Source organism: Scomber scombrus, chromosome 10, assembly GCF_963691925.1.
Source record: "Scomber scombrus chromosome 10, fScoSco1.1, whole genome shotgun sequence".
Lineage (NCBI taxonomy): Eukaryota > Metazoa > Chordata > Actinopteri > Scombriformes > Scombridae > Scomber > Scomber scombrus.
In genome coordinates, this window is record NC_084979.1 from 19,272,588 (window position 1) to 19,294,398 (window position 21,811).

At 38.6% G+C, this 21,811-nt stretch overlaps 1 protein-coding gene across 3 annotated transcripts; it reads left to right on the forward strand.

The window, feature by feature from the left end:
• Nucleotides 1–1,437: 1,437 nt before the first annotated feature.
• Nucleotides 1,438–19,248, forward strand: uckl1b (uridine-cytidine kinase 1-like 1b). 3 transcript variants are annotated; one of them, XM_062426417.1, is made up of 15 exons: nucleotides 1,438–1,517; nucleotides 7,459–7,652; nucleotides 8,276–8,382; nucleotides 9,549–9,719; nucleotides 10,088–10,159; nucleotides 11,307–11,496; nucleotides 11,725–11,786; nucleotides 13,487–13,503; nucleotides 15,642–15,740; nucleotides 15,858–15,951; nucleotides 16,475–16,537; nucleotides 16,687–16,809; nucleotides 17,165–17,272; nucleotides 17,359–17,515; nucleotides 17,644–19,248. In XM_062426417.1, exons 1-15 carry the CDS (start codon nucleotides 1,444–1,446, stop codon nucleotides 17,721–17,723), a joined length of 1,611 nt encoding a protein of 536 aa, XP_062282401.1. In that variant the 5' UTR covers nucleotides 1,438–1,443; the 3' UTR covers nucleotides 17,724–19,248. The 3 variants fall into 3 exon arrangements, with proteins under 3 accessions (XP_062282401.1, XP_062282400.1, XP_062282403.1); XM_062426416.1 differs by lacking the exon at nucleotides 13,487–13,503 and adding an exon at nucleotides 14,865–14,884; XM_062426419.1 differs by lacking the exons at nucleotides 1,438–1,517; nucleotides 13,487–13,503 and adding exons at nucleotides 5,814–5,899; nucleotides 14,865–14,884.
• Nucleotides 19,249–21,811: the final 2,563 nt, after the last annotated feature.

Sequence of the window (21,811 nt, forward strand, 5' to 3'; positions counted from 1 at the left end):
TGTTATCCAAAGCACACATGCTACAGAGGATAATTGCCAAAATGTGATAGACTTTTCTCGCAGTGGACATTTTGACTTGTCACACAAAGATATAAATCATAATAAGATGAATAATGGCAGTACTGCTGTGTGCCATTTCCTCCTTCCTGCTCTGTGCATGCTGGTTCACTGACACAGCTAAATGGCGGGGGGCATCAGTAATAAGTTACAGCTGTCTTTTTCCTGCTATGACATGTCAAAATGTCTGCTGTTAAAAATGGCTTATTCCTAAAATGTAATTATTTAAATTCACAATTCAGCTTTTATAACTTCAGAAGTGTCTTTCTTTGTGCTATGAGTGTGTGTGATATTTCACATTTTCATACTGGCTTTTATTGTTGTACTGCAGGATTTATTACAAAACAGACTTACAGATGCAATTTGAAACAGCAAGGTTATTGTGTTTATACTTTTAATGCCCTACTTTAGTTACAATTTACTTTTTTGTAATATAAAGTTGAATAAATTGTACTTTGATGTATATGTATAATTATCAGTGTTGGGGAGTAACTAGTTACATGTAACAGTGTTACGTAATTTAATAAGAAAATAAATGTAACTGTAATCCATTACAGTTACTAAAAAAATGTGTAATTAAATTACAATTACTGATGAAAATGTTGATGACTACAAAGGGTTTTTAAAATATTTAACATGTTACTGAATACATATATTGCTGTTTCTAATTCTTTGAAAACAATATTTTTTTATATTTTGTAAATAAATCATGATGTGGGCTTATTTGGAGCACACAACAGCTTAAAATGCGTCACAGTACCAATTAAGCCGATGCCAGACTTTTGACTTTTTTCATAAAATATCTTTATTTTATATTCCAAAATCTACATGAACTAATAAATACATGTTCAAGTGAGAGATCAATCTTGCTTTATAAGAAGTTATCTCCCTTATAAATCATGTGACTGTTCATGAAAAACACCTTAACTAAAAAAGTAACAAAAGTTACATTACTTTGATTAAGTAATTTAAATAGTTACATTACTTGTTACATTTTAAATAGGGTAACTAGTATGTAAACTATTACATTACCAAGGTAACCTTCCCAACCCTGGTTATTATGATATAACTGAATCCTTGAAAAATATTTCATAAATCTAAAAAGTCGTACACGTCAATCTTCAATCTTCCACTCACACGTGGCCTGTTGGACATTACCGACTGCCAGTGTAGGGGATGGCCCTATATGAACATAATACTGTACGGGACATGCTGCCTGCTGTACTTTGGAGAAAAAAAAAGGAACAGCTGCATTCTGGGCCTTGAAGTCCACCATGGAGATGATGCTGGTGGAGCGATCCAATAGTGAATTGCGAAATGAACTACAAATTCCATAATGCATCTGCGCGAACTGGACTCCAACACCTGATTGTCAACAGAATAGCGATGTCTGCCGTTAGCCGTGAAGAAAGGCTGTCAAAGATGGAGAACGAAGAGAAAACTTCCTCAATGTCTAACAGGTAAAAGAAATGGTTTGATTTAGGGTTGTATTTGGAAACCGTTTAAATCACATGAGGATTTTCTTAGTGACTTTTTTTTCTTATTTTTTTGTTACCGTAACGTTAAGCATCTTTACGAAAACACGACACATTGTGTGGCTTAAGGGAATAGCTTATAATACCTTACATAAATAATATGTCGCTTTAAGAGAAGTCAGGACATTTCATTCTTAGTTTATTAAACATATCATAGAAACTGACTACTTTAGTTTTAGTCGCTGTGTCCACTCTCACTTTGCTTTTATAGTTATAACATTTTACACGAGGTGCCCTCCTAAAATAACTTCATTGTCATCTTTACAAACCAGGAAAACACTACACTAAACGGTGTTTAGCCAAAATAGGCTAACGTGTTAGTTACGTGTATTTTAACGTGTGACAAGTATTAGCTAGAGATACATTAATATCCAGAATAAAGCTGAGAAAGTGAATAGAGATTTAGCAGAGGGGAGAAGCGTGGCAGGGTGTATTTGCTACTGCAGCATGAGCAAGTGACAAAAAGCCCCTTTCCCTTTAGGGGAAGTACAAGGCTATAGAAAGGCGGTTCATTGTGTTTAGGTGACTAATACTGTACCTGGATATATACATACAGATGTCTATTTGTTACATTGACCCAGTTTGTTACCTCTCTGTAACCACCCACAGTCACACCAGCCTTCTGCTTGGTACCTTTTTAAGCCACAAGAGGGTGTAGTTACTGCATTGATCTATCCACTGAGAGTTTTTTTCATATCACAAGCCTTTAAAGTTATACTCACATGGTCACATCTAACATGTGATGCTGGTGAGAGGTGCTTGGTGATATTCAGTAAGGAAACTAACTTGTAAGTATACAGTGATATGAAATTGGCAGAAAGCTCTGTCAGCAGGTGAACATAATGTGATCCAACACAAAAGCACCATGAACTATGCCCTCAAAAACATAACATGAGAAAATTAAACATCATAAGCTATGCAAATATAATATTTAGCTGCAGGATTATGTCTTTAATTTGCATAATATTGTGCACATATTCTGGTTGTTTTGTCCACCCCATGAATATATATCTACTTACGTAACCCTGTCCTTGTTTCTAAATAGATAAGCATTTGGAATTTAGGTTGTGTAAAAATATTGTTTACCTTTATGGCCTCTTTGAAGGGTGACTTCCATTTTTGTGAGAAATATTACATTATTTTTATGTTATAAACTATATCATTTTAGATTTATATTATAATATTCCTCTCACTTTACATCAAATATTGGTAGGTTTTACTTTTATCTCGGGCCTGTAACCCTGCTGTCCCTGAAGCCGTACAAAGACAGCTGAATGTTTGGCATAGCAACTAGTTCAGGACTCTTGTTTCGATATGGCTTTCTTGCTGTGCAGCTGTCTTCAGAGCGCTGTTTAAAGCAACACAGACAGTCCCAAAACTATCCTGAAGATCAGAGGAAAAACACTGAATTCCCTTGTGTCTCTCCCCTGTGGTTTTCGCTGGGAAGTAAACAGAAATGAGATCTTGTCAAGTCCATACTCCAAATATGTGAGGATGCTTAAATGTTGGTTTTAAATCATATCTAGTCATTTCTTCATTTGAGTGCTGTGGTTCTCAAACTGTGGCCTGTGCAGTTCTCGGGTTTGTTTTTGCTGTGCCCCAAAACAATTATGGTGTCGCCTCTGATCTGTGAGAATAATGATTTGTTTGTCTGTACAAGTTGTGGCCCAAGGAGGATTGCGTGCGCGCGTGTGTGTGCGTGTGTGTGTGAGTGTTTTTACATGTTGTATGTGTGTGTTGCCCAGGGCTGTTCCTCAGACTGTCAGCTGATAGAGCAGTAGAACTAGTGTTTGGTTTCATCATGCTGTTTATACACCGCTCTTCACTGTGAGTGGAGTGAGGGAGGGGATGGCACTGTGTGTGTGTGTGTGTGTGTGTGTGTGTGTGTGTGTGTGTGTGTGTGTGTGTGTGTGTGTGTGTGTTGGCTGCCATACTGATGTCTCCCGACTCTGGGGTAAGCACACAGAGACATGGTGAGTCCCTGCAGGGGAAAAGCACATCTCCTCCCTTCTGCCATTCCCTTTATCCTCCTCCCTCCCGCCATTTCTCCCCTTCTTCACCTCCCCAATGCAGCCTGAAGGATCTCTGTTGTGAATGCAAACAACTGCGTCAACATCAGAGGAGAATAACGACTGGCTGTTTGTCTGTTCCCGCTCTTGTCTTGTTCAGTTTTTCAGTTTTCTTCCAGTCTGGTTGTCAGTCTCTCTGTCGCTCTCCTCTGATTCCTATTTAACTCCGGTCACATATTGCGAAACTGATCTGTCAAAGACAGATGACCCGTCAAAGACAGATGACCCAAGCTCGGCATGTGTGTGTTTATGTGCGTGTGTGCCAGGAGAGGGAAGGTCTGGCTCTAACCTGATGCTATTAATAGCACCTAATGAACATAATCTGGAGGGTAGGTTATCCTCTTACATTTGTTGGCTGAGGGGAGGAGTTGAGAGCGAGTGAAAGAGGAGGGAAAAGCTTTTCTGTAGTTTCACACTGAGTGCACGCTCTCTCTACCAAGCTGCAGTGCCTTCTCTTTCCGTCTTTTGCTCCAGTGAGTGGAAGAAACAAAGCTAAACAGATGTTTAAAGTTTCGTTTCTCATCCAAGCTGACTCCCCTATATACTTCCCAACCTCTTATCTCTCTCTCTCTCTCTCTAGATGTGTTGTACCAGAGGGCAGTGCTGTTAATTGTTTCATTGCCCTCGGGTGTATATAAGTACTGAGTATACCTATTTGTACTAATATAAGATTAAAACACAACTTGCGAAGTACCTACGTTGGAACCCTCCTTTATATTTTCTCCAGTTATGAACTCTTTACCGGCTTACTCAGGAGCTAGAATATCTGGCTGTTGGACTCTAAGATCTGATGGCAGGTAAGTGCATTTTATTTATTATTTTTTAACTTTTTTTCGTTCGTACTAGTATCCTCAGGTGTACTAAACAGTTGTGTTTTCGTGCACAACCAGGTCATTAAAGGTTTAAGATAGACTCTTCAAAATGTGGATGAACAGGAGTGGCAGCTCTAGCTCTCTGTGGTAACGCCTGTGGGTTTTTGTTGACATGCTTTGGGAAAGTTTGCATCTGTTGCTTAGTAATATAAATTTGGTGTTTGTGACAGCAGTATGGCTTTTGTGGAGTTTCACTAGGATTGCAGTGTGATAATATGATTATATCATGTTATCAAAATGTTGTTACCCAAATTAAACTGTGAGCAAGTTGTTTCATTTGAGGTGTGTGAAACACACTAGAACACACTTCATTTAGATGAACATCAAAGGTTCATCTTATTAATCCGTGAAAACCATAGATAAAAACAACATAAAACTATTAGTCTTTAAAACATTTGAAACACATTTTTAAAAATAACTATCAAAAACGGCAGCATAAAAAAAGGCGTTGTTTAGAAAAAATTGGTTGTTTTGGCCCTGCTGTTATATCACCTATCGGGTAAAAGATAGAGAATACTGTTAACATGTGACAGGTGGCCTTATCTTAAACTTTGTGACTTTGTAAACATTTAAATACATATATCATGAGATATAGAGCGCTAACCCAAACTGAAATGCAAAGTTGCAGTCTTGCATCATAAATTTCAGTTTTGGTTGAGTTCATCTACAGCATGTGTGAGCAATTATGCATTTGTTTTTTATATACAGTATACAATAAGTTAACATGTTTTCCGAAGAAAGAAATAACTTGTCATTTAACATATTTAAGATAGGACCCTGTGTCATATTTATTGATGTCATATTTTGCTGACCTTAAGGGTTCAGAGGGTTAGGCTCCGTAAAGATTCTTATCATAGCAGGGTCTCAGGTAGACTGCACTGTGACCCAGTGTCAACCTTTTCTTTACATAATGTTGCATTCATAGGTCAGTGTACTGCAATGTTAAGGGTCTAGTGACTGTTGCTGTTGAACAAGCGCATGATTCAGCACAGTCAACGAGGCTAATCTTTTATGGCACCCTGGTTTGCTTTTAACTGATTACCCAGCTGGAGTGTGCTCTGCCTCCAGAGCATGGTCTGTGTCTATTGCTCAGTCCCAGCCTGCTCCCTGGTTCCATATACAGGTGACCCCGGTGAGATAAGATAAATCTTGACTTTCTCTCTTGCATGTTTGCTTCTCGTTTGACCTGTTGATACTCCACCTGGGGAGGAGCGTGGCCTATATAAAGTTGTGGAAGCTGAGAGTTGAGTGCATAACAGAAAAATAGGAACATCTAAAACTGCTCATTTACACATTCTACTATCGTAATGGCGTCTGGGTTTTTACAGTCTTCACTCGGTGCAGTGTTGGTGTCTCGTATGATGAGGTAAGTGTTGCTAGCAACCGTCACTCAGTTAGACAATACTCTCAAAGAAACTTGTGTTTGTAAAACAACCATAGCAGCATTTGTTTTGGTGATGCTTCTTGGAGATATTTCTTGTGCTACTTATTAATTGTGACAGTGAATTAAAAGTGATTGTTCACCGATGATTCTCAAGTTGTTGTTCTGTATTGATAATGCACCACAGATGCTTCTTCAGACTCTCAGACCAGATTCTTGACAGAGAGCTGAAGCAAACTTTCCAGGGAAAGTTGGATTCTAGACGGGTTACTAAGCAATGTGTTAGACCAGTTCTTTGTATCGTTGTTCTCTGCTCTGCATCTAAATTAGCCATAACCATTAACAGAATGTTAATGCTCATGCTTCTTCACTGTCCTTCAGTGAAATCACAAAATTTAACCTTCTTCTCTGGTTGGCACAATTTAAAAACTTCATTACTAGATACTGTCAAAAATTAAGCTGTAAAACAATTACACAACTTTGTTCTTGCAGCTTTTTTCTTTTGAAATGCAAGACATTTGCGATCGGTATTACACAAGATTGTTGTTTGTGGAAATGTTGTCATTAGTTGTTGCATTATTATTGTGTCAGGCGGAAGATGCGGTTGGCCATCGTGTTTAATTTAAATAGTCTATGCAAACTCACTTCAAGAGCCTCATGCCTTTTTGAATGAGCTTGTTGTCATTTGTTTATGAAGATCTTGTTCACTTTGTTATATGTTTCAACACGTTGCAGTGGTGAAACAGTGTTATTCCTTGATACACCCTCAGCATATTGCATGTATACAACTCAGTTGCACAACTGATCACTGGACACTGGAAGTTAACATTGTGTAATTTGGTACAGCACTTATACACCACAAAACTGAGCAAAGCTCACCTGATAAAGACGTAAAACCTAAATATTAACCCGGGACAGTAGGACGCACAATACTTGCTCTGTCTTGTTTACTATCATTTAACTGGGACACCTTTCTTTACTCTCTGATCAAGATTACACACCCAAACTGCCACATGTCTTCGCGTCATTCGGCAAGTATGCATCAAACTGACAGATTGTGTTATAACAGGGAGGAGCTTTTCTTCATTTAATGACTGTTCTTATTTTTGTATTAGTGTCTTATTGACATGACTGCCTTGTTATTACTGCACCTATTTTAACACCAAATAGTTTTTTATGAGCTTATATTGAAGATCTATAAATTGCAACTCGTGGCACTAGGACACAAATAGGCAAGTTTTGTACTATGGTGTTTGTCTTTTCTATGTGTAGTTTATCACGTTAAATCAGAATCCCCCCCATACTGTAACCCAAAGCTGTTTTATTATTGATCGATTAATAAAACATGATTGTTCGTAACGGTGCTGCTTGTACAAAACACAGACAAGAATTCCATTTAAAGGTGTATAGGGTTGTATGAAAAACCAGCAGTTGTTCCGTTACATTTTACAAGAACACACATTAAAGGCCAAAAAAAGTTATAAATGTGTATTCCTTTACTAAACAGTGATGGAGACCTCTGTTGTGTGTCTATTGCTTCACAGTGGAGGTGGTGAGGGATCACTGGACCGGCTCCTCCCCTCGGTAAGCACAGGTCTTTCACCCAGGAAAAGGACCACCAGCCAGTGCAAGTCTGAGCCTCCTCTCCTACGCACCTCCAAACGTACCATCTACACTGCCGGTCGCCCGCCCTGGTACAACGAACATGGAACACAGTCCAAAGAGGCCTTTGTCATCGGTAGGATGCTTAGATCAGATGCACACCATGATGTAACAACAAAGATGTTTTCTTTCCTCCTATATGTTTGTTTCATTGAGAGACAGTTATCAGTGCATATATAGTCCTAATTCTCAAATTTGAGTTCTCAAATGTGAATGAAAAAAGCAGCCCTGCACTGGATCATGATTTTATAAACTGAGTACACTTTGCAGCTTACATGTCTCAGGGACACAGGAATATTTATGTGTTGGAACTGAAATTAAATGATTTCCTGTTAAAGCAGATAAAGAGTGTCTTCTGTAGGAATTAGGCATGGCCACATTCATGACTAATGGGTATTGACAAACTCATTCAGTGTCATTATTGACATTTTAACTGAGTTAGAGGTGGCTCTGCTTTACCGCTGAGTTATTGGACTTGAAAGTGTGTTTTGCACAAGAGAAATCCATGAAAATTCCTTCACCTGTTAATAGGGATGTTTACCTTGAGCAAAACCAAGATCTTTGTTTCTGCCTGCCTTTGCAAATGTAAGTGATAGCCTAAAGCACATACGTACAAACAGGTTCTCTCATGTCATGCAAAGGTATGTTACAATTAACTATGTGTATACTGAATGTCTTAATGTCAATATTCTGTCACAGGTCTTTGTGGTGGCAGCGCTTCAGGAAAGACAACGGTGGCCAGGAAAATCATAGAAGCTCTAGATGTTCCGTGGGTTGTTCTACTATCAATGGACTCCTTTTACAAGGTGTGCATCCGTGTGCATACAAACGTGTTGTAATGAATGTTGTAGTGGTTAAGATACAGGAATCATCTTCAACACTTATTTACCATGATTTTGACATATTTGTGCATTGCTCCAAATTATTTTAAAATATAATATCTTGACAAGTCCATGAAATCACTTGTTCCTTTTATTATTATTTCATTTCTGTTTTCTGTGGCTGCTAACGCCCCAATGGCCTGAGGTAAGGACACTTGAGTGCAGAGGACAAAGTGAAAGAGAAAAAGTAGGATTCCCTGTGATTCCCTGAGGAAAAATGAGGATAAGAGGAGTGACTGGAGAAAAAGGAGATGGAAAGGATGAAATATTAGAAGACCGATAAGTCGAAAGAGAAACGTAGTGCTTAGTGAATTGGGGGAGAGAAAGAGTGGTGCAGAGCAATCAAGCAAGAGCCATCATTCCTGCCCCTCCATGCCTCCACCCACTCTCTTGGTTATGTAATCCTGTCACAATCTGACAGCAGCGGTTCAGACTGTGCCGAGTAGGAGGGATTTGCCAGTGACCAGTGGTAATGTGGCCCTCAGCAAGTGGCGGTTTGCACACCGCGTTACCAGAGGTCGGCATCCAAAACACTTGCTGAGGAATGCATCCCTTGAAATTCATATCTCCTGTGTCTCATGTTTGCTCACAGCCACTAAAGCCGCTAGAGAACTTGTAACATCGGTTTATCATATTAAGAGGGTAATCTGTTCACTTGAGACGGGGGTGTTGCTGTTCTGAAACGGCCACGTACCAGGTCTGGGGTTTTAATGCTCGACCACCCTAAGGGCACACACAAATACCACCTGGTACAGACGTCACAGTGGCGCATGATGTTCTCCTAAATTTAGGTCTACTAACTTGAACTGCTCTTTAACAGTGATCTGTGTGCATGGTTCCTGCACAAGATTTGAGCATGTATACGTCTTATAATAGAATTCATTTCTGTAATTGACCAATTTACCACTTTTTGTCCTTGATATGCAAATGTTAACATATGTGTCTAAGCAAAAAGCAGAGACTGAGAGACAGCTGAAGCACTTTTCAGTATTCCGCTCAGGAAGTCAGTTTGTATTGGGCTTGAAAAGCTTTATTGTTTTGGCAAGGTTACTGTAAAGTTATTCCAACACTGCTGCGATGGTTGTCCTCAGGTTCTGTCCTCAGAAGAGCAGACCATGGCTGCCAGTAATGACTACAACTTTGACCATCCTGACGCCTTTGACTTTGGTTTGCTGACACACACGCTGCGCAAACTCAAACAGGGCAAGAGTGTAAAAATTCCAGTTTATGACTTCACAACTCATGGGAGACAGAAGGAGTGGGTAAGGATGAATGCACACATCCAAACACATGAAAAAGCACTTTGTAAGTTAATGAGTAGCATGTCAAATTACTGCTTATAATCTCAGTTTCTCGATTACCTAAGAGGGATTTAATGTTCCTTGCTAGAGGTTTAGAGTCATATTGCTAATCTGCTACTCCAGATGGTCACTGACAAACCATTATTGTGATTCCCATCTACTTGTTTCTATTTTTAATGCCCATTCACTACAGTAGCTGTAAATATTCTCTCAATATAGCATCAGTATATTACTATGAGTATATTTCAGCATATCCTGTCTGTATATCATGCACTGTGTTTTGTCTGTATATTGTACTGTAATGCTACATGCACATGTGTCCTCCACAGAAAACTGTATATGGAGCAAGTGTTATTATCTTCGAGGGAATCATGGCCTTTGCAGATAAAATGCTCTTGCAGGTAGGGCAAGGTTATCTCCTCTTACATATTCAGCTGGTCAGTGGAAGGTGCTGACGTCAGATGTATTTTTATTTGTGCATGTGGTCAAACATGTTTTTCTGTGCATAAGGGGGACGTGACTTTTTTACTTATACCAATCAGTATTGTCCATGCAAACAAAGTTGAGCAACTGATTTAAATGTAATCAAATTTGAAATACAGTATTTGTACAGTTTTGGCTTATCACAGATACGTTTATTGGCTTATATGTTGGCTGGTACATGAACTGCCATGAAATTGCAATGCTAAACAAACAGTATGTTTGAAGTGCTTCAGAAACAATGCCTACATCACATAGTTTGTCCACCAGAGAGCACTGACACATGTATTTTTCAACTGTAAAATGTGACTAATTTAATGGATCTTTATCAAAAATGTTTGTAGGCTTCTTGTACGAACCTGTTGCTTCCAATTACATTCAAACTGATTGACAGATATTTTAATGTGCATACTGATACAACAAAGTTAATGTTTTCAGGTGCTCTTAAAGTTTGTTCATCAGAGTGATTGTGAGCATTAGAGAAAAACAGGCCAGTTAAGTTGAAACATACAGTTGACACACACATATGAATGTGACTTTAGCTGCATTTTATGTAATTTTGCTTTTTAATCCTTCACTCTGGACATAATTAGTCAAAACACTTGTTTTTAATGAGGTACTATGTGTCAAAAATAAACAGAATAAATGATTCATATTAATTAAGAGTCACCACACACATGCAGCTCCGATGTGATAATACATTTTAGAAGAAAACTGTTTCAACAGCTTAGTTGCCTTTGTCTGGGTTAATATTTGCAGTCATCCATATTACAATTATTACAAGACACATTTTTTATCAGAGAATTTATTGTCAAGAAAAATGAAATATCGGTTTAATTCACCTTTCAAGAAAATATCTGTATATGTGAAATACAGTGCTATTTCATGACACAACTGAAAGGAAATTGTCTGCTGCTCGAGTTTGACCTAAAACACCAGGAAGCAAAAAGTAGAATCAAGAGGGTATGTTTAGCTTACCATTTATCTGATCTCTCCTTTGTGTGAATGTGTGTTATGAGATTTCTGTTCAGCTAAACATTGTCCCTGTGTTCCATGTTTTCATTTCAGTTGCTGGACATGAAGATCTTTGTAGACACAGACTCTGACATCCGGCTGGTGCGGCGGCTGAGGAGGGACATTACAGAAAGGGGCCGAGACATCGAGGGTGTCATCAAACAGTACAACAAGTTTGTCAAGCCAGCCTTTGAGCAGTACATTGAACCCACCATGAGACTGGCTGATATTGTGGTGCCACGTGGTGCGTGCATACTCCATACACACAAATGTATTTACATAGGTACCACTATGATACTAGCAATATAAGAAAAGGATGAACCTCCTCAGGTGTTATGTGTACAGTGCAGCAGTACAGTGAATCTAATTAAAATTTCCCACTTTTTACTGCTGTTAAATTATTAAAACACTATGTTTTTAAATTCTTGTGATTTCAGTCTTGTTAATGTCACTTTGTTTTTCATCCTGTCAGGTGGTGGTAACATGGTGGCCATCGATTTGATAGTGCAGCATGTCCACAGTCAGCTGGAGGAGGTACATACACACACACACACACACACACACACAGACACAGACACACACAGACACAGTAAATATATAATGCTGGTTTAATATGAGTGGATAATGTATAAGCAGAGGGTTGTGGCCTTTCATCCTTCCTGGTGTTATTTTTGTATTTGATTCTTTTATTCAGTGCAGGTTACTGTTAGAACTGAAAGGTTATTTGGTTTAGGGATGATTCGCACTTGTAATTTTTGGACAGTAAATACAAGCTTCAACAGACCCTCTACTGGATAGAAAATGCACTGCACAGACTTCAGGGGAGAATTAATGTGCATGATAGCTGAGAATGGAAAAATTAGATAGATAGATTATTTTGCTAAATACTGCGGTGTGTTTATTAATGTTAATTTCAAGGAATGATATAAATGCAATTTGGTCCAGAATTTTTTTTTATTATTAATTGGTGAAGTTACACAAAGTAACAACAACTATTTAAGTTTAACTAAGTATTAATATATACAGACGAGTGACAATTTAAAGGAGAAAAAAAAGAGAAAAAGATTTGAGTCCACTTGCCCCCTTAGAGAGAAGAATCAATCAATACAAAGTTGTTGTTAGTGATCACCTTTATCCTATGATGAAAGATTTCTGTCCTGATGGGATTACCTAAGAGTGGGATGGGAGTGGTCTCTTTCTTGATGACAGTGCTCCTATCCATAGGGCATAGAGGGTGCACTGAATGGTTTGATGAGTATAAAAACGATGTGACAGACGATCATATGCTGTGGCTGTCGCAGTCACCAGATCTCAAGCAAATTGAACACCTATGGGAGATTCTGAACCAACATGTTACACAGCGCTCTACAACACCATAATCATAATGCCAAATTAGGGAATATCTTTTGGAAGAATGATGTTCATCCCTCCAGGAGAGTTTAGAGACTTGTAGAATCAATGCCAAGGCGCATAGAAGCTCTTCTGGTGGCACATGGTGGCCCAACACCTTACTAAGATACTTAACGTTTGTTTTACCTTTAATTTGTCACCCATCTATATATTCAGGTATGTTTTCAAGTGAAATGAAATGATCACACGTATGTATTATCGTGGAATCATTAAATAGTCATACACAATTATGTGCTATTAGTTGTGCAGCCTCAATAGAAATCCTCTCTCTATGGTTCAGGTTCTTAGTGCTAATTCATTACATGTCAAATTCTTCATAATTACTCCATAGATACTGAAATAGAGAGTGCTGTATTTTTAACCTTTGGATTTTTTACTCAACATGCTTTAATTGTCACCAAAGGCACATTTTTCTCTTGCAGAACTCTTACTGTAACACTTTGCTTTAGTTCCTTCCCTCAATACATACACATTTACTTGAGTCACTTTTGGGGTATTTAAATAGACTTACATTCATTTCTTGGAGAATAACCCTAACCCTAACCTTACCCTCACCCTAACCGTAACCACTTACCCAAAAATCAGCATTTTACCAATTGGAGACATAGCTTTTGTCCAGCACAAGCTGTTCTAAGTGAATTTGTTTTAAGTCTGGTGTGTGTCCCTGAAAGTGACTTAAGTCATAACACTCACACACACACACACACACACACACACACACACACACAGAGTAACACACAAGCTGCTGATGTACTGCTCTCTCACTCTTCCCCACCCCCCACTCCCCCCACCCCCATCATCCCAAATCCCTCCATGGCTCACAGCGAGAGCTCAGCGTCAGGTAGAGTGGCCTTTATCCTGTCTATCATTCTCTCCTCACCATCTGCCCTGTTCCCCAACCACTCCGGCTTTTTCGGAGGAAGAGAAAAACAAGGCCACAAAACCAACCTCTACCTTCCACTGATCTGCTGGCTGCCATGAGACATCACCAGGCGGCAGTCTTGTATCTGTAGACCAAAATATGGCTAATTAGTGATCAGCTATAAAAATTTGCCAAAACATTATTAAAACTTGTTCCACACCAGCATGGAATAAATATGGAAAATGCAGAAAAAGCTGCAGTCAACAAAGTCGAGTTTAGATCAAAAGTTTGAAAGTGGTGCGGTGCAGCCAGCATTGAATGTACAGATGTTGGTTTTCCCTCTCTCTGCCTTTTAGAGAAATGACAACTCACACTCTTCCTGCCTTCTGTGTCTAAAAATACACCTATGAGTCAAGTCACTGACCCCTCCTTTCAGCGGCAACAAGAATAAGAGAGAGAGTGACTATAACAGAAAGCGAGAGAGAGGAAGCTCTTTCTACAGCTATTGTTGACTATCACATACCTCAGCCACAGAGAAAGTTTCCAATACCCTACTACAAAGCGCTGAGTTTTTCCATTGAATGTCGGCCACAGTATCTGAGACAGAGAGAGAGAGGAAGTGAGCTTGGTGTCTGTCTTTAGACACAGGATGTGCTGGGGCCTGTGAGCTGAAATACCAACTTTTACTGTTCTACATGGTGAAAGAGTGACAGCCGCACCATATCTTGTGCATCTCCCACGCAGACAAACAATAGATGCACTTGTATAGATATCAAAATCTGATCCAAAACTCTCTTTTACCCAAGCATCAGTAAGAATCTTTAGAAGACACGGCCTGCTACTTCATTTTTACGATTCAAGATATTTCTTGTCACTCCAGTTATACAAGTACAATTGTGTGAACTACTTTGACTCGGAGGCTCCATTATATAAAAAGACACATAAGTATAATAACAAAATATAAAAAGCAATAAAGACAGACTCAAAGTGCGGAACTCCCAGCACGTCGCCCTCCTCTTACGGCACCATTTGGATGGGTTTTTATTTCATGCATTTCATTTCTTCTCAGTATCATGATATATATAACAAGTGATAACCAGGAAAACATGACTTTACTTTAAATGGCAATTCACATGTGGTAAGCGCATTTCCGAGACATTTGACATTTTCAAGTCTCAGCTGTCACACTTTTCACTGTGTGTGATAATCGCTTCATCCCTTCATCCACCTGATGTTGTGTCTCTTCTCATTTTTTTTCCTCCTCTTGTCTGTTGTTCCTCGTCTTTCTGTGTCCCCTGTTTTGTGATTGTTGTGTTTCGTCGAAAAACTCTTCCCCATAGAGGAAACTTCGCTGGGATATGTGAGCAGATTTGCTATGATTTCTTTTTTCTTTGCATCTGGCTATTGTGAATTTCAGTGACATTATTGGTACTGGAGATGTTGGGACTCATACTGCAATGCCAGTCAACATGACTGCATTGATGAATATTTGTAACAGTGTGTCTGTTCCTTAGGTTAGAGCCCACATTAGACTTAGGTTAACAAAATATACAAACTTTTTGTTTGTGTGTATAATTTTGGGGAATTATTACAGGTAGTAGAGACCTAACATGGAAAGTAATGAGGAAAGATTCATTTTATTTACAGTGAAATTTTCCTTTATTTCAAATATGTTATGTTTGTTTTTAAATTGAACAGTTTTAATTCTCTGTCTTTTTAAGAAGCTTTTTTCCATTGTCATGGTCTCTATGCTGTAATTTTCCACTAAAATGCTCAACACTTGGCCATGCTTTGCTATTTGGTGTGTCTGCTTTTTCCCAAGCAATCATATTACAGTGGTTACACACTGCAAATATCAACTTTGCTCTAACTACCACTGAAAATGATTTGTGACTTTTTTTGCATGTACTTGCACGTCTTTTTTTGTGTGCGTTTGAATGTGCATACAATACGTGTGTACATGTTTGTGTCTGAACTTGCACATACCATACACGTGTGCAGAGAAGTGTTGCATTCATGTTCACTTGAATTGTATTTATGTCTCTGTCCATCTTCTCTCTTTCCGCTCCTCTCACCCCACACCACCCCCGCTCTACTATTTGTTGCTGTGGTTACAGGGCAGCCCTGGCTTCTGCACACCAAGCCCAACCCCTCCCCCAGACCCTCAGTGTTCTAGAGAGCACACCTCAGGTCAGGGGTATGCACACCATCATCAGGTAAAAGATAAGAAAATAGATGTGTTACACTGACAACTACATATAATTCAATTTTAAAAATAATCAGCTACTGCAGTATAAAGGGTGTGTCTTTTTTTCCCTTATCAACACATTCAGAAACAAGGAAACCAGCCGTGATGAGTTCATCTTCTATTCCAAGAGGTTGATGCGATTGTTGATCGAGCGAGCACTCTCCTTCCTCCCCTCACAGGTGCTAAAGACTGATATATTCTGTTAATTAATTCATAGCATGAAGGCTCTGTAATTCTTTTTTATTAAGTAGGACATTGACTGAATCATTTCATACCTGTGCGTAGATAAAGACATGTAAGAGAACGAAAGTGTGAGATAACCAATGGATAGACAGACAGATAGGCAGTAAGAGAGAGGTAAAACTCCTGGCCTTGAAATGGAGAAAGAGTATTAAAAGATGAGTTTTAAAAAAAAAAGTTTGCATTGGCTAAAAAGAGAGTCAGATATACACGTAATGGCCTGTGGCGCAGGTTTGGAAACCTACCAAGCCACCACAATGGAAAGTTTTCATACCTAAACTAAAAGATACGCGTTTGCATTTCACACACACGCACACATGAACCAAGGAGTGACACAATCTGCTTGATCTGACTGACTGAAATTCACTATAGACGGCCACAAACTATTTCTCTGACTTTTGTAGTACAGTACGTCACCATGGCACTGTGCTCAGACTCTTATGATTTTTAATATTATCTCAGGTCCACATAGTCCAGACCCCCCAGGGAGAGGATTATGAAGGCAGAACTTTCCACGGGAAGAGGGTGAGTGAACTCCATTTACTTCCTGCCGTCTTCTCTGACGACTTTTTTTTTAATTCTAAAGACCATTCAGAAGAGTTTTGTCTGTACCCAAACTGATGCAATTAACCTCTGTTTCATTTTTTTTCCTTCTTCTTTTTGTTTTTCTGTAGATCACAGGCGTGTCCATCTTACGAGCCGGGGAGACCATGGAGCCGGCTCTGAGGGCCGTCTGCAAAGACGTCCGCATCGGCAAGATCCTCATCCAGACCAACCAGGACACAGGAGAGCCAGAGGTGCAGATTTAAATTAATGGCATACGGGTTATTGAACTTTTTGAACATTTTTCTTTTTGCTGTGTAAAACATTTTGCTGTCTCTGTCCTACATTCACCTTCAATGTCACAAAAGAGGCAAAGTTCACTTTTATTTTTTTTATTTTTTTTAAATATTATGGGTTTATTCACATTTTAACACATTCTTAATATCTCACAATAAAAAAAGGTTGTTTATCCACTTGTCATTTCCAGGAAATGCTGGTGTTGGGATATTTCTGCATAATTTCACCTACAACATAGCAACAGGATATAGGTACTGGTCATGCATATAACATTTTGGTATTAACCCACATCCTTTGTCTTACCATTTTCAGCTTCATTATCTGCGTCTACCAAAAGAAATCAGCGAAGATCATGTGATTCTGATGGACTGTACCGTGTCCACTGGAGCTGCTGCCATGATGGCTGTACGAGTCCTACTGGTGGGTTCACCAGATTGTACACATTGCATGAAATGAATTGCACTCTACATGTAGCTTTTTTTTCATGGGCATGTTTTGTTTTTCAGGATCATGATGTACAGGAGGACAAAATTCTGCTGGTGTCTTTGTTAATGGCTGAAATGGGGGTCCATTCAGTGGCCTACGCGTTCCCACAGGTCAAGATCATCACCACAGCTGTAGACAAGAAGGTCAACGATCTCTTCCACATCATACCTGGCATTGGTGAGTAAAGCTTAGAAAAAAGAAAAGAAAAGAAAAATGTGTAAGAGTTTTAAATTGTAAGATATGCAGTAGTTTTTCACATTTGCTCAATTTAACTGATGTGTTTAAATGTTTTTTTGTCCTTGTAGGAAACTTTGGGGATCGATATTTTGGAACAGATGCACCCCCCGACTGGAGTGACGAAGAGATGGATGAGCCTAGTTACTGATTCAGTTATTGGCAGCGCACTAACTTATTGGGGGATTCAGATCCCAATAGGACAATATGAAGACATACTCTAAGCCTCTGTGGGGCTGTAACGTTCATCTTATAGGGGCCAAACAAAGTGCCCTGAAAAATATACTGCGAACAGGACAAAACATTGTTGATGTACAGTCACCCTGTTGAACCTTATAAATTATATTATTTTATCTTTTCTGTATATGCTGTTGTGGAAAGTTGTGATATGATGTTTAAAATATTTTTATATGTACAGAATTTTATTAAGTCCAAATGTTTTATTTTGGGGTTTAGCTTGTGACAATCTCTGTGTTGAAATTTACAGACATTTTATTTAAAGATATATATCTATATGGCCTTAAGCGGTGAACTGTGGACGACGCAACTGTGAATGTGAATATGCACGTGCCGTAAAGGAAAAAGAATAATGCTATTTAAGGTTATCTTCTACCCCACAACTTTCACAAAAGTTAAATCGGAACAAGAACTCGTGTTGTTACTCAACTTCCATCGCCATGAGCACTTTCTGAAGGACCATTCAATCGGAAAATGTGTAGGTGTATCTGTCTTTCTCTTTTCTTTTTTTTCTTTTTTCTTTTTCTTTTCTTTTTCTTTTTTTGGTCTGGTTCACCCTTTTCGTTCTCTATGGATGCAGACCCAACCAGCTGAAAAGGCTGTTTTTCATCATACAGCTTAAAGTGTGCACTCTTGGTGTATATTTATGCAGCATGTCCTTCATTTACATGTTTTTACTATAGCTAGATCTGACCAGTCAGCAGGCAAGTCATACATATTGTTTGCTGCTATGGAAATCGGTCACATGATTTCAACAAACAAATTATGTGTTCATTTCAGTCTTACACAACCTGATTTTCACCTCCATTTTTCATGCAAACGATGTGATTGTATTTTTTTTTTTAAGTCGGTACATACTGTATGAATTAATTATCATATGATCTATATGTCAAAAACAGGAGAAAGTCCTGTTAGTGCCTGTACCTTTCCTGTTATTAGTATTGAATGTAATGAATCAGATCTTTAAATCTGGTGCCTAAATTGTATCGCCTTGTTCTTTACAGAAAGACTTTGACTGTTTGCCAGACATGGGGTTGCCCCCTACGATATTTATAGTTATTTGAGCTAATGCAATGAGACATCAGAAGGAGAGGAGTATTGCATATAAAGTTCATTTTCACAATTATCATACAAGATTTACATTATTTGGATTTCATCAACCATCATTTGCTTTATTGTGTAAAAGAAATCTATATGAAGGAGGGGGGAAAAAACTTTGAACACAAAAAAATTGTACATGCAGTATTCACATTTGCTACAGGTACGGTTACCACTGTTGGCTCGAAATGACCTTTCTGTTTAGTCACCTGTTAAACTGCACAGTGTGTGCTTACTGCTGAATGCAGTAAACTGTTAGTGAATCATTCTGTACATAAAATCCACTGTTTTGTGTTTACCATTTCTGCTGCATGTTTTTATATACATTTAATTAAAGTGCAATAGAGCTTTTAAACTGTTCCCAGTGCATTATTTCATTTGTTAATTACAAGTTGTGTTATCTATCATTCACCACAGTTAAACAGAGATCATATTTTAGCCATAGTAACAACTCATTTGAATTTCTTGCACAAAACACATCTTAAACCACATCAACTCTTCACCATGTTAAAACACCCACATATTTTGTGCCTTTATCAAATATTTCAAGATAGAAGGAGACAGTACTTACACTTTGAAAATGAACAGGAAGGATATTGTGGCTGTCCTCTTCTCATGGAAAGTAACCTTGATATCTTCCATCACTTTCCATAATTATCACTGACAGCTGTCAAGACGTCAGCCACAGTAAGGTTTGATTGATGGGCATTTGATGAGACTGATGGACAATTACAAACCAGCAGCTTATTAGACAGATATTGACCCACGAGAGGCACGTTTTTCTGAGGGAGGAGGTGTGAGAAGGACAGTCAAAAGACGTGGTGGAGCTAAGAATATCATAAAGCTCATCAGCATTTGTTTTCCTTCATTTTCACGTACTGCTCTAGTTTATCAAGAGTTAACTCTGCAGCTGTCAAAGTAATGAAATATTTTAATTATCTGGAAATATGTTAAATGGCAGAGTTTTGATTCATTCCCTACACACACACACACACACACACACATACAGTACACATACAAATGAGTTCTATCTTTTTTTCCCCCTTTTTTTGCATGCTTCTATTTGCATAAATAGAGTTCTTAAATTCAGTTCAGATGTGTTTTTGTTTTAATGACAAAATGCACAAAAACTTTGTATTAGTCCCTTGAATGAAGATGTCAGTGGAAAGTTTACCACCAGCGCTGACAAACAGGAAGGTGCTCTGTGTGTGTCTCTCTCTCTCTCTCTCTCTCTCTCTCTCTCTCTCTCTCTCTCTCTCTCTCTCTGTGTGTGTGTGTGTGTGTGTGTGTGTGTGTGTGTGTGTGTGTGTGTGTGTGTGTGTGTGTGTGTGTGTGTGTGTGTGTGTGTGTGTGTGTGTGTGTGTGTGTGTGTGTGTGAGAGTTGCATCCCCATTGGTAGTGTAGAGCATGATGAGGTCACAGCTTGGTAAAGACAGCAGGAGTGGCCGTTATAACTCAGCAACCTGTGTTTCTTTTTCATCCTCATATCACTTTTGCCCCAGGTTGCTCTGCTGTCTTCCTGTTTGCCTTCTTTTGGTCTCGACTTTAGGTGATGAAGACTTTTTTCCCCCCGTTTTCTTCGTCTGGGTCTTGAGGAGTCAGAGGGTCTGCTATGTGGGTAAGGAGTACGCATAGGAGACTTTTAAAGCTCTTGGAGACTTCACAAACTTGCCACAGTCCTCAATTATTGTAATGATTGTTGAAAGATGAGAGGAAACATTGTAAAGTAACTATGAATTTATGATTGTTATTTGTTTGGTTAATGTACTATGTGGCAGTGAGAGTGTCTAGATTGTAATGTGAAGTGATGGCATGAGTAGGCCAACACAGAACAGTGGCTTAATGCAGATAGTTCAGGATGAATTATTCAGACGGTGAAGTATTTCTGAATCATGTGAAGAGGTTTTGGATTAGTCTGTTGAAGAGGGTAAAGTATTGTCTTTCCCTTTCTCTCCCTCCTTCTGCTTTCATTCTCTCTCTCCTCTGAGCAGGCTCCTCTGCTCTCCATCTACATTCATCATGAGCGTAAAAATTCTAAGATACTGGACTGCCCTCATAAAGTCAAGCCAGTGTGATTTAGATGTTTTTAGTATGAGATGCAGCTTGTGCATTAGGCTTTGTTAGCTGAGTGTTTAATTGCTCTCTGAGTGGTTTCAGTGCAGGTTAGCTAACAACAGAGAGCCAGATGTGGGGTTAACCTTCTTATATTGTGCTCAGAGTTTTCTGAATGAGAGAAATTTGCACAACTATGAGTCAGGTAATAGTTTATCTGTATACTTGATATGTTTAAATGTACTTAATTCTGGCTGTTAGTTGGCCATTTGATGAAAACATTTTATTGCAACGAGATGTAATATTTTCAATTCATCATTGCGCTCAGCTTCTGTATCATCTCTCTATTACTAACATACAAAACTATTCAGTGTTAATTATATTAGGAGTGAAATTATATCACCAGGATGAACAAAATCACAGTTTAATCAATCAAGAAAAATATTTCTCAGTTTTATTCTTACTGGTTGTTCTTGGCGCCAAAATCTTAACGTGACCATGCATACAGCACACAATCTTAATTATTTTACATTAGAAATGATGCATTATTTGTATTTCTTTTATTTACTTAATATTCAACACAGCAACAACAATAGAGTTCCTCTTGGTCACAAAAAGCCAACATTTTACATTAAAGCTTATTTCAGCAGACACTGTAATTATATCAAGGGCCATCAATTACAAACAATACATGCTTCTGATAATAATGGTGATTAGTAACTTCGGTGCACCAACAGTGTTGTCCTTTTAAACACTGTCTCTATTCTAAATTTTTATCAAGTGGATTTGAAAGTTTTGTATTACAAAGGACAATACACCCACCATTGTTTCAACCAGAAGGTGCACAATTGC

Coding starts and splice junctions, on each gene's coding strand:
- uckl1b (XM_062426416.1), top strand. CDS start 1,444: ATGTCTGCCGTTAGCCGTGAAGAAAGGCTGTCAAAGATGGAGAACGAA. Junction 7,653..8,275: donor CAAAGAGGCCTTTGTCATCG/GTAGGATGCTTA, acceptor ATTCTGTCACAG/GTCTTTGTGGTGGCAGCGCT. Junction 15,741..15,857: donor GGTATGCACACCATCATCAG/GTAAAAGATAAG, acceptor CAACACATTCAG/AAACAAGGAAACCAGCCGTG.